This window comes from Oncorhynchus gorbuscha, linkage group LG05 (assembly GCF_021184085.1).
Source record: "Oncorhynchus gorbuscha isolate QuinsamMale2020 ecotype Even-year linkage group LG05, OgorEven_v1.0, whole genome shotgun sequence".
Lineage (NCBI taxonomy): Eukaryota > Metazoa > Chordata > Actinopteri > Salmoniformes > Salmonidae > Oncorhynchus > Oncorhynchus gorbuscha.
Genome location: NC_060177.1, coordinates 3,937,590 through 3,953,374, shown reverse-complemented (window position 1 = coordinate 3,953,374; position 15,785 = coordinate 3,937,590). Strand labels below are relative to the sequence as shown.

The following is a 15,785-nucleotide window of genomic DNA, read 5'->3' as shown; positions in this document are numbered from 1 at the left end:
ATCACCGTCATCATCATCGTCATCATCATCGTCATCATCATCGTCATCATCATCGTCATCATCGTCATCATCATCGTCATCATCGTCATCGTCATCATCGTCATCATCGTCATCATCATCGTCATCATCATCGTCATCATCATCATCGTCAACATCACCACCATCACCACCACCACCATCATCATCACCATAACCATCGTGATGGTCAACATCGTCATCATCATCACCACCATCATCCCCAACATCATCCTCAACACCATCATCATCATCATCATCATCACCATAACCATCGTCATCATCATCACCATCATCATCATCAACATCAACACTTGATCCCTGTCAGACAACCTACAGTCAACCAAGCCTCATGTAATGGTCCCCATAGAGTCAGCCAACCTACAGTAACAGGCCTCATGTAATGGTCCCCATAGAGGCAGACAACCTACAGTAAACCAGGCCTCATGTAATGGTCCGCATTGAGTCAGACAACCTACAGTAACAGGCCTCATGTAATGGTCCCCATAGAGGCAGACAACCTACAGTAAACCAGGCCTCATGTAATGGTCCCCATAGAGTCAGACAACCTACAGTAAACCAGGCCTCATGTAATGGTCCCCATAGAGTCAGACAACCTACAGTAACAGGCCTCATGTAATGGTCCCCATAGAGGCAGACAACCTACAGTAAACCAGGCCTCATGTAATGGTCCCCATAGAGTCAGACAACCTACAGTAAACCAGATCCCCATAGAGTCAGACAACCTACAGTAACAGGCCTCATGTAATGGTCCCCATAGAGTCAGACAACCTACAGTAACAGGCCTTATCTAATGTTCCCATAGAGTCAGACAACCTACAGTAAACCAGATCCCCATAGAGTCAGACAACCTACAGTAAACCAGGCCTCATGTAATGATCCCCATAGAGTCAGACAACCTACAGTAAACCAGGCCTCATGTAATGGTCCCTATAGAGTCAGACAACCTACAGTAAACCAGGCCTCATGTAATGGTCCCTATAGAGGCAGACAACCTACAGTAACAGGCCTCATGTAATGGTCCCTATAGAGGCAGACAACCTACAGTAACAGGCCTCATCATAATCATCATCGTCATCATCGTCATCATCATCGTCATCATCGTCATCATCATCATCATCCTCATCATTCTCATCATCATCATCGTCATCATCATCGTCATCATCACCATCATCATCGTCATCATCATCGTCATCATCGTCATCATCATCATCATCATCATCATCATCATCATCATCATCATCATCATCATCATCATCGTCGTCATCATCATCATCATCGTCATCAACATCACCACCATCACCACCACCACCATCATCATCACCATAACCATCGTGATGGTCAACATCGTCATCATCATCACCACCATCATCCCCAACATCATCCTCAACACCATCATCATCATCATCACCATAACCATCGTCATCATCATCACCGTCATCATCATCAACATCGTCATCATCATCACCACCATCATCCCCAACATCATCCCCATTATCAGCATCACCATTATCATCATCGCCATCATAACCAACATCTGCATTATCATCAACATTATCAACGTCATCATCACCGTTATCATAATCACCATTATCATAATCACCATTATCGCAATCTCCATTATCACAATCACCACGATCATCATCGCACTCGTCATTATCATAATCGGCATTATCATAATCTCCATTGTCATAATCTCCATTATCATAATCGGCATTATCATAATCGCCATTATCATAATCGCCATCACTACCAACACCATCACCACCATAATCATCACCATCATAATCACCATTAGCATCATTACCATCATCACCATTATCATCATCACCAGCATCATCATCAACACTTGATCCCTGTCAGACAACCTACAGTCAACCAGGCCTCATGTAATGGTCCCCATAGAGTCAGACAACCTACAGTAACAGGCCTCATGTAATGGTCCCCATAGAGTCAGACAACCTACAGTAAACCAGGCCTCATGTAATGGTCCCTATAGAGTCAGACAACCTACAGTAAACCAGGACTCATGTAATGGTCCCTATAGAGGCAGACAACCTACAGTAAACCAGGCCTCATGTAATGGTCCCTATAGAGGCAGACAACCTACAGTAAACCAGGCCTCATGTAATGGTCCCTATAGAGTCAGACAACCTACAGTAAACCAGGCCTCATGTAATGGTCCCCATAGAGTCAGACAACCTACAGTAACAGGCCTCATGTAATGGTCCCTATAGAGTCAGACAACCTACAGTAAACCAGGCCTCATGTAATGGTCCCTATAGAGGCAGACAACCTACAGTAAACCAGATCCCCATAGAGGCAGACAACCTACAGTAAACCAGATCCCCATAGAGTCAGACAACCCACAGTAAACCAGGCCTCATGTAATGGTCCCCATAGAGGCAGACAACCTACAGTAAACCAGATCCCCATAGAGTCAGACAACCCACAGTAAACCAGGCCTCATGTAATGGTCCCCATAGAGGCAGACAACCTACAGTAACAGGCCTCATGTAATGGTCCCCATAGAGGCAGACAACCTACAGTAAACCAGATCCCCATAGAGTCAGACAACCTACAGTAAACCAGATCCCCATAGAGTCAGACAACCTACAGTAAACCAGATCCCCATAGAGTCAGACAACCCACAGTAACAGGCCTTATCTAATGTTCCACATAGAGGCTGTACGTACTGTGTGTTTCATGAAGGTCTTATCCAGAGCAGACCAGATGTCCTCGTCACTATAGTTGTTGAAAGGATCCAGATTATACCTGCAACAGGGTAACAAGTCACATTGTAGAGACACAGTAATACAGGCTGACAGAGAGGTCATACCTGGACCCAGTCAGATAGAGACACAGTAATACAGGCTGACAGAGAGGTCATACCTGGACCCAGTCAGATAGAGACACAGTAATACAGGTTGACAGAGAGGTCATACCTGGACCCAGTCAGTTAGAGACACAGTAATACAGGTTGACAGAGAGGTCATACCTGGACCCAGTCAGATAGAGACACAGTAATACAGGTTGACAGAGAGGTCATACCTGGACCCAGTCAGATAGAGACACAGTAATACAGGTTGACAGAGAGGTCATACCTGGACCCAGTCAGATAGAGACACAGTAATACAGGCTGACAGAGAGGTCATACCTGGACCCAGTCAGGTAGAGACACATACAGGCTGACATAGAGGTCATACCTGGAGAAACTAGACCTGGACCCAGTCAGATAGAGACACAGTAATACAGGCTGACAGAGAGGTCATACCTGGACCCAGTCAGATAGAGACACAGTAATACAGGCTGACAGAGAGGTCATACCTGGACCCAGTCAGGTAGAGACACAGTAATACAGGCTGACAGAGAGGTCATACCTGGACCCAGTCAGATAGAGACACAGTAATACAGGCTGACAGAGAGGTCACACCTGGACCCAGTCAGATAGAGACACAGTAATACAGGCTGACAGAGAGGTCACACCTGGACCCAGTCAGGTAGAGACACAGTAATACAGGCTGACAGAGAGGTCATACCTGGACCCAGTCAGATAGAGACACAGTAATACAGGCTGACAGAGAGGTCATACCTGGACCCAGTCAGGTAGAGACACAGTAATACAGGCTGACAGAGAGGTCATACCTGGACCCAGTCAGGTAGAGACACAGTAATACAGGCTGACAGAGAGGTCATACCTGGACCCAGTCAGATAGAGACACAGTAATACAGGCTGACAGAGAGGTCATACCTGGACCCAGTCAGATAGAGACACAGTAATACAGGCTGACAGAGAGGTCACACCTGGACCCAGTCAGATAGAGACACAGTAATACAGGCTGACAGAGAGGTCATACCTGGACCCAGTCAGGTAGAGACACAGTAATACAGGCTGACAGAGATGTCATACCTGGACCCAGTCAGATAGAGACACAGTAATACAGGCTGACAGAGAGGTCACACCTGGACCCAGTCAGATAGAGACACAGTAATACAGGCTGACAGAGAGGTCACACCTGGACCCAGTCAGATAGAGACACAGTAATACAGGCTGACAGAGAGGTCATACCTGGACCCAGTCAGGTAGAGACACAGTAATACAGGCTGACAGAGATGTCATACCTGGACCCAGTCAGATAGAGACACAGTAATACAGGCTGACAGAGAGGTCATACCTGGACCCAGTCAGATAGAGACACAGTAATACAGGCTGACAGAGATGTCATACCTGGACCCAGTCAGGTAGAGACACAGTAATACAGGCTGACAGAGAGGTCATACCTGGACCCAGTCAGATAGAGGACAGTTGTAAACGACCTGTGCTGCAGTTATTTCAAGATGCCCGATGTTCCAACAATCTGTTTCTGTCTGTTTCTATAGGTGACTAGTGTACTGTGTAGACAGTGGTATTACCTGGTCTATGCAGTCTGTTTCTATAGGTGACTAGTGTACTGTGTATACAGTGGTATTACCTGGTCTATGCAGTCTGTTTCTATAGGTGACTAGTGTACTGTGTAGACAGTGGTATTACCTGGTCTATGCAGTCTGTTTCTATAGGTGACTAGTGTACTGTGTAGACAGTGGTATTACCTGGTCTATGCAGTCTGTTTCTATAGGTGACTAGTGTACTGTGTAGACAGTGGTATTACCTGGTCTATGCAGTCTGTTTCTATAGGTGACTAGTGTACTGTGTAGACAGTGGTATTACCTGGTCTATGCAGTCTGTTTCTATAGGTGACTAGTGTACTGTGTAGACAGTGGTATTACCTGACAGTGCCGATGAATAGGACAGGGTCCTGGGGGATGACTGATAGTTTACTGCGGAGGTCCTCCAGGCCGATAGCACTGGTGTCCACCCCATCTATGAAGATCGTCCCAGCAGCTGGTTCCACCAGGCGGAACAGGGCCACTCCTAAAGAAGACTTCCCTGTTGGGTGACATATAATATCCAGGTTATATACAGTACATACAGGTTATATACAACACATCCAGGTTAAATACAGTTTATATACAACACATCCAGGTTATATACTACACATCCAGGTTATATACAACACATCCATGTTATATACAGTTTATATACAACACATCCAGGTTATATACAGTTTATATACAACACATCCATGTTATATACAGTTTATATACAACACATCCAGGTTATATACTACACATCCAGGTTATATACAACACATCCAGGTTATATACTACACATCCAGGTTATATACAACACATCCAGGTTAAATACAGGTTATATACAACACATCCAGGTTATATACTACACATCCAGGTTATATACAACACATCCAGGTTATATACTACACATCCAGGTTATATACAACACATCCAGGTTATATACAGTTTATATACAACACATCCAGGTTATATACAACACATCCAGGTTATATACAGTTTATATACAACACATCCAGGTTATATACAACACATCCAGGTTAAATACAGGTTATATAAAACACATCCAGGTTATATACTACACATCCAGGTTATATACTACACATCCAGGTTATATACAACACATCCAGGTTAAATACAGGTTATATACAACACATCCAGGTTATATACAACACATCCAGGTTAAATACAGGTTATATACAACACATCCAGGTTAAATACAGGTTATATACAACACATCCAGGTTATATACAGTTTATATACAACACATCCAGGTTATATACAGTTTATATAAAACACATCCAGGTTATATACTACACATCCAGGTTATATACTACACATCCAGGTTATATACAACACATCCAGGTTAAATACAGGTTATATACAACACATCCAGGTTATATACAACACATCCAGGTTAAATACAGGTTATATACAACACATCCAGGTTATATACAGTTTATATACAACACATCCAGGTTATATACAGTTTATATACAACACATCCAGGTTATATACAGTTTATATACAACACATCCAGGTTATATACAGTTTATATACAACACATCCAGGTTATATACAGTTTATATACAACACATCCAGGTTATATACAGTTTATATACAACACATCCAGGTTATATACAACACATCCAGGTTAAATACAGGTTATATACAACACATCCAGGTTATATACAGTTTATATACAACACATCCAGGTTATATACAACACATCCAGGTTAAATACAGTACATACAGGTTATATACAACACATCTAGGTTAAATACAGTTTATATACAACACATCCAGGTTATATACAACACATCCAGGTTATATACAGTACATACAGGTTATATACAACACATCTAGGTTAAATACAGTTTATATACAACACATCCAGGTTATATACAACACATCCAGGTTATATACAGTACATATAGGTTATATACAACACATCCAGGTTATATACAACACATCCAGGTTAAATACAGTTTATATACAACACATCCAGGTTATATACAACACATCCAGGTTAAATACAGTTTATATACAACACATCCAGGTTATATACAACACATCCAGGTTATATACAGTACATACAGGTTATATACAACACATCCAGTTTAAATACAGTTTATATACAACACATCCAGGTTATATACAGTTTATATACAACACATCCAGGTTATATACAACACATCCAGGTTAAATACAGTTTATATACAACACATCCAGGTTATATACAACACATCCAGGTTATATACAGTACATACAGGTTATATACAACACATCTAGGTTAAATACAGTTTATATACAACACATCCAGGTTATTTACAGTACATTCAGGTAATATACAATACACCCAGGTTATATACAGGTTATATACAACACATCCAGGTTATATACAACACATCCAGGTTATATACAACACATCCAGGTTATATACAGTACATACAGGTTATATACAATACATCCAGGTTATATACAACACATCCAGGTTATATACAGTACATACAGGTTATATACAGTACATACAGGTTATACACAACACATCCAGGTTATATACAGTACATACAGGTTATATACAACACATCCAGGTTATATACAGTACATACGGGTTATATACAACACATCCAGGTTATATACAACACATCCAGGTTATATACAGTACATACAGGTTATATACAATACACCCAGGTTATATACAGTACATACAGTTTATATACAACACATCCAGGTTATATACTACACATCCAGGTTAAATACAGTTTATATACAACACATCCAGGTTAAATACAGTTTACATACAACACATCCAGGTTATATACAACACATCCAGGTTAAATACAGTTTATATACAACACATCCAGGTTATATACAACACATCCAGGTTAAATACAGTTTATATACAACACATCCAGGTTATATACAGTTTATATACAACACATCCAGGTTATATACAGTTTATATACAACACATCCAGGTTATATACAATACATCCAGGTTAAATACAGTTTATATACAACACATCCAGGTTATTACATTTACATACAGTACATACAGGTTATATACAAAACACCCAGTTTATAGACTATACATCCAGGTTAAATACAGTTTATATACAACACATCCAGGTTATAGACTATACATCCAGGTTATATACAACACATCCAGGTTATATACAACACATCCAGGTTATATACAACACATCCAGGTTGTATACTACACATTCAGGTTATAAACAGTACCTCCGGGTTATATACAACACATCCAGTTTATATACAACACATCCAGGTTATATACAATACACCCAGGTTATAGACTATACATCCAGGTTAAATACAGTTTATATACAACACATCCAGGTTATAGACTATACATCCAGGTTATATACAACACATCCAGGTTATGTACAACACATGCAGGTTATATACAACACATACAGGTTATATACAATACATCCAGGTTATATACAATACATCCAGGTTATATACAACACATTCAGGTTATATACAATACATCCAGGTTATGTACAACACATCCAGGTTATATAGTACGCATCCATGTTATTTACAACACACCCAGGTTATATACAACACATCCAGGTCACATCCAGGTTATATACAACACATCCAGGTTATATACAACACATCCAGGTTATACACAACACATCCAGGTTATATACAACACATCCAGGTTATATACAACACATCAAGATCACATCCAGGTTATATACAACACATCCAGGTTATATACAACACATCCAGGTTATATAGTACGCATCCAGGTTATATACAACACATCAAGATCACATCCAGGTTATATACAACACATCCAGGTTATATACAACACATCCAGGTTATATACAACACATCAAGGTCACATCCAGGTTATATACAACACATCCAGGTTATATACAACACATCCAGGTTAAATACAGTTTATACACAACACATCCAGGTTATATACAACACATCAAGGTCACATCCAGGTTATATACAACACATCCAGGTTATATACTACACATCCAGGTTATATACAACCCATCCAGGTTATATACAACACATACAGGTTATATACAACACATACAGGTCACATCCAGGTTATATAAAACACATCCAGGTTATATACAGTACACCCAGGTCATATCCAGGTTATATACAACACATCCAGGTCACATCCAGGTTATATACAACACATTGAGTTTATATACAGTACATCCAGGTCACATCAAGGTTATATACAACACATACAGGTTATATACAACACATCCAGGTCACATCCAGGTTATATACAACAGGTCACATCCAGGTCACATCCAGGTTATATACAACACATCCAGGTCACATCCAGGTTATATACAGTACATCCAGGTTATATACAGTACATCCAGGTCATATACAATACATCCAGGTCACATCCAGGTTATATACAACACATCCAGGTCACAACCAGGTTATATACAACACATCCAGGTCACATCCAGGTTATATACAACACATCCAGGTCAAATCCAGGTTATATACAACACATCCAGGTTATATACAGTACATCCAGGTCACATCCAGTTTATATACAACACATACAGGTTATATACAACACATCCAGGTTATATACAACACATCCAGGTTATATACAACACATCCAGGTTATATACAACACATCCAGGTTATATACAACACATCCAGGTTATATACAACACATCAAGGTCACATCCAGGTTATATACAACACATCCAGGTTATATACAACACATCCAGGTCACATCCAGGTTAAATACAGTTTACATACAACACATCCAGGTTATATACAACACATCCAGGTTACATACAGTTTATACACAACACATCCAGGTTATATACAACACATCCAGGTTAAATACAACACATCCAGGTTAAATACAACACATCCAGGTCACATCCAGGTTAAATACAACACAACCAGGTTATATACAACACATCCATGTTATATACAACACATCCAGGTCACATCCAGGTTAAATACAACACATCCAGGTCACATCCAGGTTATATACAACACATCCATGTTATATACAACACATCCAGGTCACATCCAGGTTAAATACAACACATCCAGGTCACATCCAGGTTAAATACAACACATCCAGGTCATATCCAGGTTATATACAGCTGCTGTCTCAGTATTGACACATTGTTCTAGATACACATCCAGGTCACATCCAGGTTATTTACAACACATCCAGGTCACATCTAGGTTATATACAACACATCCAGGTCACATCTAGGTTATATACAACACATCTAGATTATATACAACACATCCAGGTTATATACTACACATCCATGTTATTTACAACACACCCAGGTCACATCCCAGGGTATATACAACACATACAGGTCACATCCAGGTTAAATACAACACATCCAGGTCACATCCAGGTTAAATACAACACATCCAGGTCATATCCAGGTTATATACAACACATCCAGGTTATATACAACACATCTAGGTCATATCCAGGTTATATACAACACATCCAGGTTATATACTACACATCCATGTTATATACAACACATCCAGGTCACATCCAGGTTATATACAACACATCCAGGTTAAATACAGTACATCCAGTTCACATCCAGGTTAAATACAACACATCCAGGTCACATCCAGGTTATTTACAACACATCCAGGTCACATCTAGGTTATATACAACACATCCAGGTCACATCTAGGTTATATACAGTACATCCAGGTCATATCCAGGTTAAATACAACACATCCAGGTCATATCCAGGTTATATACAGCTGCTGTCTCAGTATTGACACATTGTTCTAGATACACATCCAGGTCACATCCAGGTTACATACAACACATCCATGTCACATGCATGTCACATCCAGGTCACATCCAGGTCACATCCAGGTTATATACAACACATCCAGGTCACATCTAGGTTATATACAACACATCCAGGTTATATACAGTACATCCAGGTCACATCCAGGTCACATCCATGTCACATGCATGTCACATCCAGGTCACATCCAGGTCACATCCAGGTAATATACAACACATCCAGGTCACATCCAGGTTATATACAACACATCCAGGTCACATCTAGGTTATATACAGTACATCCAGGTCACATCCAGGTTATATACAGTACATCCAGGTTATATACAGTACATCCAGGTTATATACAGTACATCCAGGTTATATACAACACATCCAGGTTATATACCACACATCCAGGTCACATCCAGGTTATATACAGTACATCCAGGTTATATACAGTACATCCAGGTTATATACAACACATCCAGGTTATATACCACACATCCAGGTCACATCCAGGTTATATACAGTACATCCAGGTTATATACAACACATCCAGGTTATATACAACACATCCAGGTTATATACAACACATCCAGGTTATATACAACACATCCAGGTTATATACAGTACATCCAGGTCACATCCAGGTCACATCCAGGTTATATACAGTACATCCAGGTCATATACAACACATCCAGGTCACATCCATATACAGTTATAAACAACACATCCAGGTTATATACAGTACATCCAGGTTATATACAACACATCCAGGTCACATCCAGGTTATATACAGTACATCCAGGTTATATACAACACATCCAGGTCACACCAGAAGATAAAACAAAGACAACAACCTGATGCCTGACGATTGACAAACACTTCTTGTATATTCTTCATCAATCTACACACATTACCCCATAACGAAAAAGCTAAAACAGGTTTTTAGAAATACATAAGTATTCAGAACCTTTTCTATGAGACTCAAAATTGAGCTCAGGTGCATCCTGTTTCTACAACTTGATTGGAGTCCACCTGTGGTAAATTCAATTGATTGGACATGATTTGGAAATACACACACCTGTCTATGTAAGGTCACACTGCTGACAGTGCATGTCAGAGCAAAAACCAATCCATGAGGTCGAAGGAATTGTTCGTAGAGCTCCGAGATTTTGTCAAGGCACAGATCTGGGGAAGGGTACCAACAAAATGTTTGCAGCATTGAAGGTCCTCAAGAACACAGTGGCCTCCATCATTCTAAAATGGAAGAAGTTTGGAACCACCAAGACTCTTCCTAGAGCTGGCCACCCGGCCAAACTGACCAATCCGGAGAGAAGGGCCTTGGTCAGAGGGGTGACCAAGAACCCAATGGTCACTCTGACAGAGCTCCAGAGTTCCACTGCAGAGAAGGGAGAACCTTCCAGAAGGACAACCATCTCTGCAGCACTCCACCAATCAGGCCTTTATGGTAGAGTAGCCAGACGGAAGCCAGTCCTCTGTAAAAGGCACATGACAGCCCACTTGGATTTTGCCAAAAGGCACCTAAAGGACTCTGACCATGAGAAAGAAGATTCTCTGGTCTGATGAAACTAAGATTGAACTCTTTGGTCTGAATGCCAAGCGTTATGTCTGGAGGAAAGCCAATACCATCCCTACGGTGAAGCATGGTGGCGGCAGCATCATGCTGTGGGGATGTTTTTCAGCTGCAGGGACTGGGAGATGATTCAGTGATGCTACCCATTCTACCAGACAGAGTTTGAGAGGATCTGCAGAAAACAAGGGAGAAACTCCCCAAATACAGGTCTGCCAAGCTTGTAGTGTCATGTAATCGCTGCCAAAGGTGCTTTAACACAGTACTGAGTAAAGGGTCTGAATACTTATGTAAATGTCATATTTCAGTTATTTACATTTTATTTCAGTGTTTTACTATTAATACATTTGCAAAAATGTCTAAAAACCTGTTTTTGCTTTGGAATTATGGAGCATTGTGATGTCATTATGGAGTATTGTGATGTCATTATGGAGTATTGTGATGTCATTATGGAGCATTGTGATGTCATTATGGAGCATTGTGATGTCATTATGGAGTATTGTGATGTCATTATGGAGCATTGTGATGTCATTATGGAGTATTGTGATGTCATTATGGAGCATTGTGATGTCATTATGGAGGATTGTGTGTAGATTGGTCAAGGGAAAAAAACTATTGAATCCATTTTAGAATAAGTTTGTAATGTAACAAAATGTGATCTGAATACTTTCCAAATGCCACAATATATCACAATGACAATGTTCACTGTGGTGTTTCATGTTAGCATTACGACAGTGAGTAGGTGGTCTAAACTGAGGTCTTACCGGAGCCTGTGAAATACACTTAGCCACCAGCAGCAGGCATAGACACAAACAACTCTGACAATGAGTTGGACTGAGGTCTTACCAGAGCCTGTCCTCCCCACGATGCCCAGCTTCTCCCTGGGCTGGATGTTGAGCTGGAGTCCATCGAGCACGATGGGAGTGTTCGCTCTGTACCTCATCGTATAGTCCTTAAAGGAGATGGCCCCTTTATGAGGCCAACCCTCTGGGATGAGGGCGTCTTTAACTCTCCTGGGCGCCTCAGAGACACAACCCTGGACAGAAACATGGACTCCTCAGAGACACAACCCTGGACAGAAACATGGACACCTCAGAGACACAACCCTGGACAGAAACATGGACACCTCAGAGACACAACCCTGGACAGAAACATGGACACCTCAGAGACACAACCCTGGACAGAAACATGGACACCTTAGAGACACAACCCTGGACAGAAACATGGACACCTCAGAGACACAACCCTGGACAGAAACATGGACATCTCAGAGACACAACCCTGGACAGAAACATGGACACCTCAGAGACACAACCCTGGACAGAAACATGGACACCTCAGAGACACAACCCTGGACAGAAACATGGAAACCTCAGAGACACAACCCTGGACAGAAACATGGACACCTCAGAGACACAACCCTGGACAGAAACATGGACATCTCAGAGACACAACCCTGGACAGAAACATGGACACCTCAGAGACACAACCCTGGACAGAAACATGGACACCTCAGAGACACAACCCTGGACAGAAACATGGACACCTCAGAGACACAACCCTGGACAGAAACATGGACACCTCAGAGACACAACCCTGGACAGAAACATGGACACCTCAGAGACACAACCCTGGACAGAAACATGGACATCTCAGAGACACAACCCTGGCCAGAAACATGGACACTTCAGAGACACAACCCTGGACAGAAACATGGACACCTTAGAGACACAACCCTGGACAGAAACATGGACACCTCAGAGACACAACCCTGGACAGAAACATGGAAACCCAGAGACACAACCCTGGACAGAAACATGGACACCTCAGAGACACAACCCTGGACAGAAAAATGGACATGGACACAACCCTGGACAGAAACATGGACACCTCAGAGACACAACCCTGGACAGAAACATGGACACCTCAGGGACACAACCCTGGACAGAAACATGGACACCTCAGAGACACAACCCTGGACAGAAACATGGACACCTCAGAGACACAACCCTGGACAGAAACATGGACATCTCAGAGACACAACCCTGGACAGAAAAATGGATACCTCAGAGACACAACCCTGGACAGAAACATGAACATCTCAGAGACACAACCCTGGACAGAAACATGGACACCTCAGAGACACAACCCTGGACAGAAACATGGACATCTCAGAGACACAACCCTGGACAGAAACATGGACTCAGAGGGACACAACCCTGGACAGAAACATGGACACCTCAGAGACACAACCCTGGCCAGAAACATGGACCCTTCAGAGACACAACCCTGGACAGAAACATGGACACCTCAGAGACACAACCCTGGACAGAAACATGGACACCTCAGAGACACAACCCTGGACAGAAACATGGACATCTCAGAGACACAACCCTGGACAGAAACATGGACATCTCAGAGACACAACCCTGGACAGAAACATGGACACCTCAGAGACACAACCCTGGACAGGTGAATAGTAGTGTATTAAAAGGTCATGAAGACGGTAAGACATTATTTGTGTATTTGAGAGATAGAAAGTGTTGACGTTCTCACCTCGATGTACTCCTGTAGTCTCTCCACTGACAGGAACTTGGCCTCCAGCTCCGTAGACAGCCTTACCACGTACTGGAGCATACCTGTCAACTGGACAACAGATAACACAAAACACAGGCAACAAACTCCATCACAACTGGTCATCTGACAACTCTTAACTGTAGGTTTACTGTTAGAACACGAGGGGGCAGCATTGAGTCATATTGATCACTGGTAGGCCTGAAACTCTCCTGTACTGTATGGAGTATTAGACTCTACCTGTATGGTGTATTAGACTCTACCTGTATGGTGTATTAGACTCTACCTGTATGGTGTATTAGACTCTACCTGTATGGAGTATTGGACTCTACCTGTATGGAGTATTAGACTCTACCTGTATGGAGTATTAGACTCTACCTGTATGGAGTATTAGACTCTTCCTGTATGGAGTATTAGACTCTACCTGTATGGTGTATTAGACTCTACATTAGACTCTACCTGTATGGTGTATTAGACTCTACATTAGACTCTACCTGTATGGAGTATTAGACTCTACTTGTATGGTATGGAGTATTAGACTCTTCCTGTATGGAGTATTAGACTCGTCCTGTATGGAGTATTAGACTCTACCTGTATGGAGTATTAGACTCTTCCTGTATGGTGTATTAGACTCTACCTGTATGGAGTATCAAACCATCAGATCCTCCTCTCCACCCTCTCCGAGTTGGGCATCTATGGATTGCGTCCTACCTGACAGGTCGCTCCTACCAGGTGGCGTGGCGAGATCTGTCTCCTCACCACGCGCTCTCACCACTGGTGTCCCCCAGGGCTCTGTTCTAGGCCCTCTCCTATTCTCGCTATACACCAAGTCACTTGGCTCTGTCATAACCTCACATGGTCTCTCCTATCATTGCTATGCAGTCTCCTTTCCCCCTTCTGATGACCAGATCGCATCTCTGCATGTCTGGCAGACATATCAGTGTGGATGACGGATCACCACCTCAAGCTGAACTTCGGCAAGACGGAGCTGCTCTTCCTCCCGGGGAAGGACTGCTCCATGATGCCATCACGGTTGACAACTCCATTGTGTCCTCCTCCCAGAGCGCTAAGAACCTTGGCGTGATCCTGGACAACAAACTGTCGTTCTCAACTAACATCAAGGCGGTGGCCCGTTCCTGTAGGTTCATGTACCCTGCCTCACACAGGAAGCGGCGCAGGTCCTAATCCAGGCACTTGTCATCTCCCGTCTGGATTACTCTGTTGGCTGGGCTCCCTGCCTGTGCCATTAAACCCCTACAACTCATGGAACGCCGCAGACTCTAGTGTTCAACCTTCCCAAGTTCTCTCACGTCACCCCGCTCCTCCGCTCTCTCCACTGGCTTCCAGTTGAAGC

At 42.2% G+C, this 15,785-nt stretch overlaps 1 protein-coding gene across 1 annotated transcript in view; it reads right to left on the bottom strand.

Moving 5' to 3' along the window:
- Positions 1-2,699: 2,699 nt before the first annotated feature.
- The window catches only part of LOC124035374 (ATP-binding cassette sub-family C member 12-like), a 90,417-nt gene continuing 77,331 nt past the window's right edge, over positions 2,700-15,785 (bottom strand). The window contains exons 26-29 of the mRNA XM_046348834.1: positions 14,414-14,503; positions 12,704-12,893; positions 4,804-4,963; positions 2,700-2,811 (exon numbers count right to left, since the gene is read on the bottom strand). Coding sequence (XP_046204790.1) covers positions 2,700-2,811; positions 4,804-4,963; positions 12,704-12,893; positions 14,414-14,503 — 552 coding nt within the window. The remainder of the gene's footprint in view (positions 2,812-4,803; positions 4,964-12,703; positions 12,894-14,413; positions 14,504-15,785) is intronic.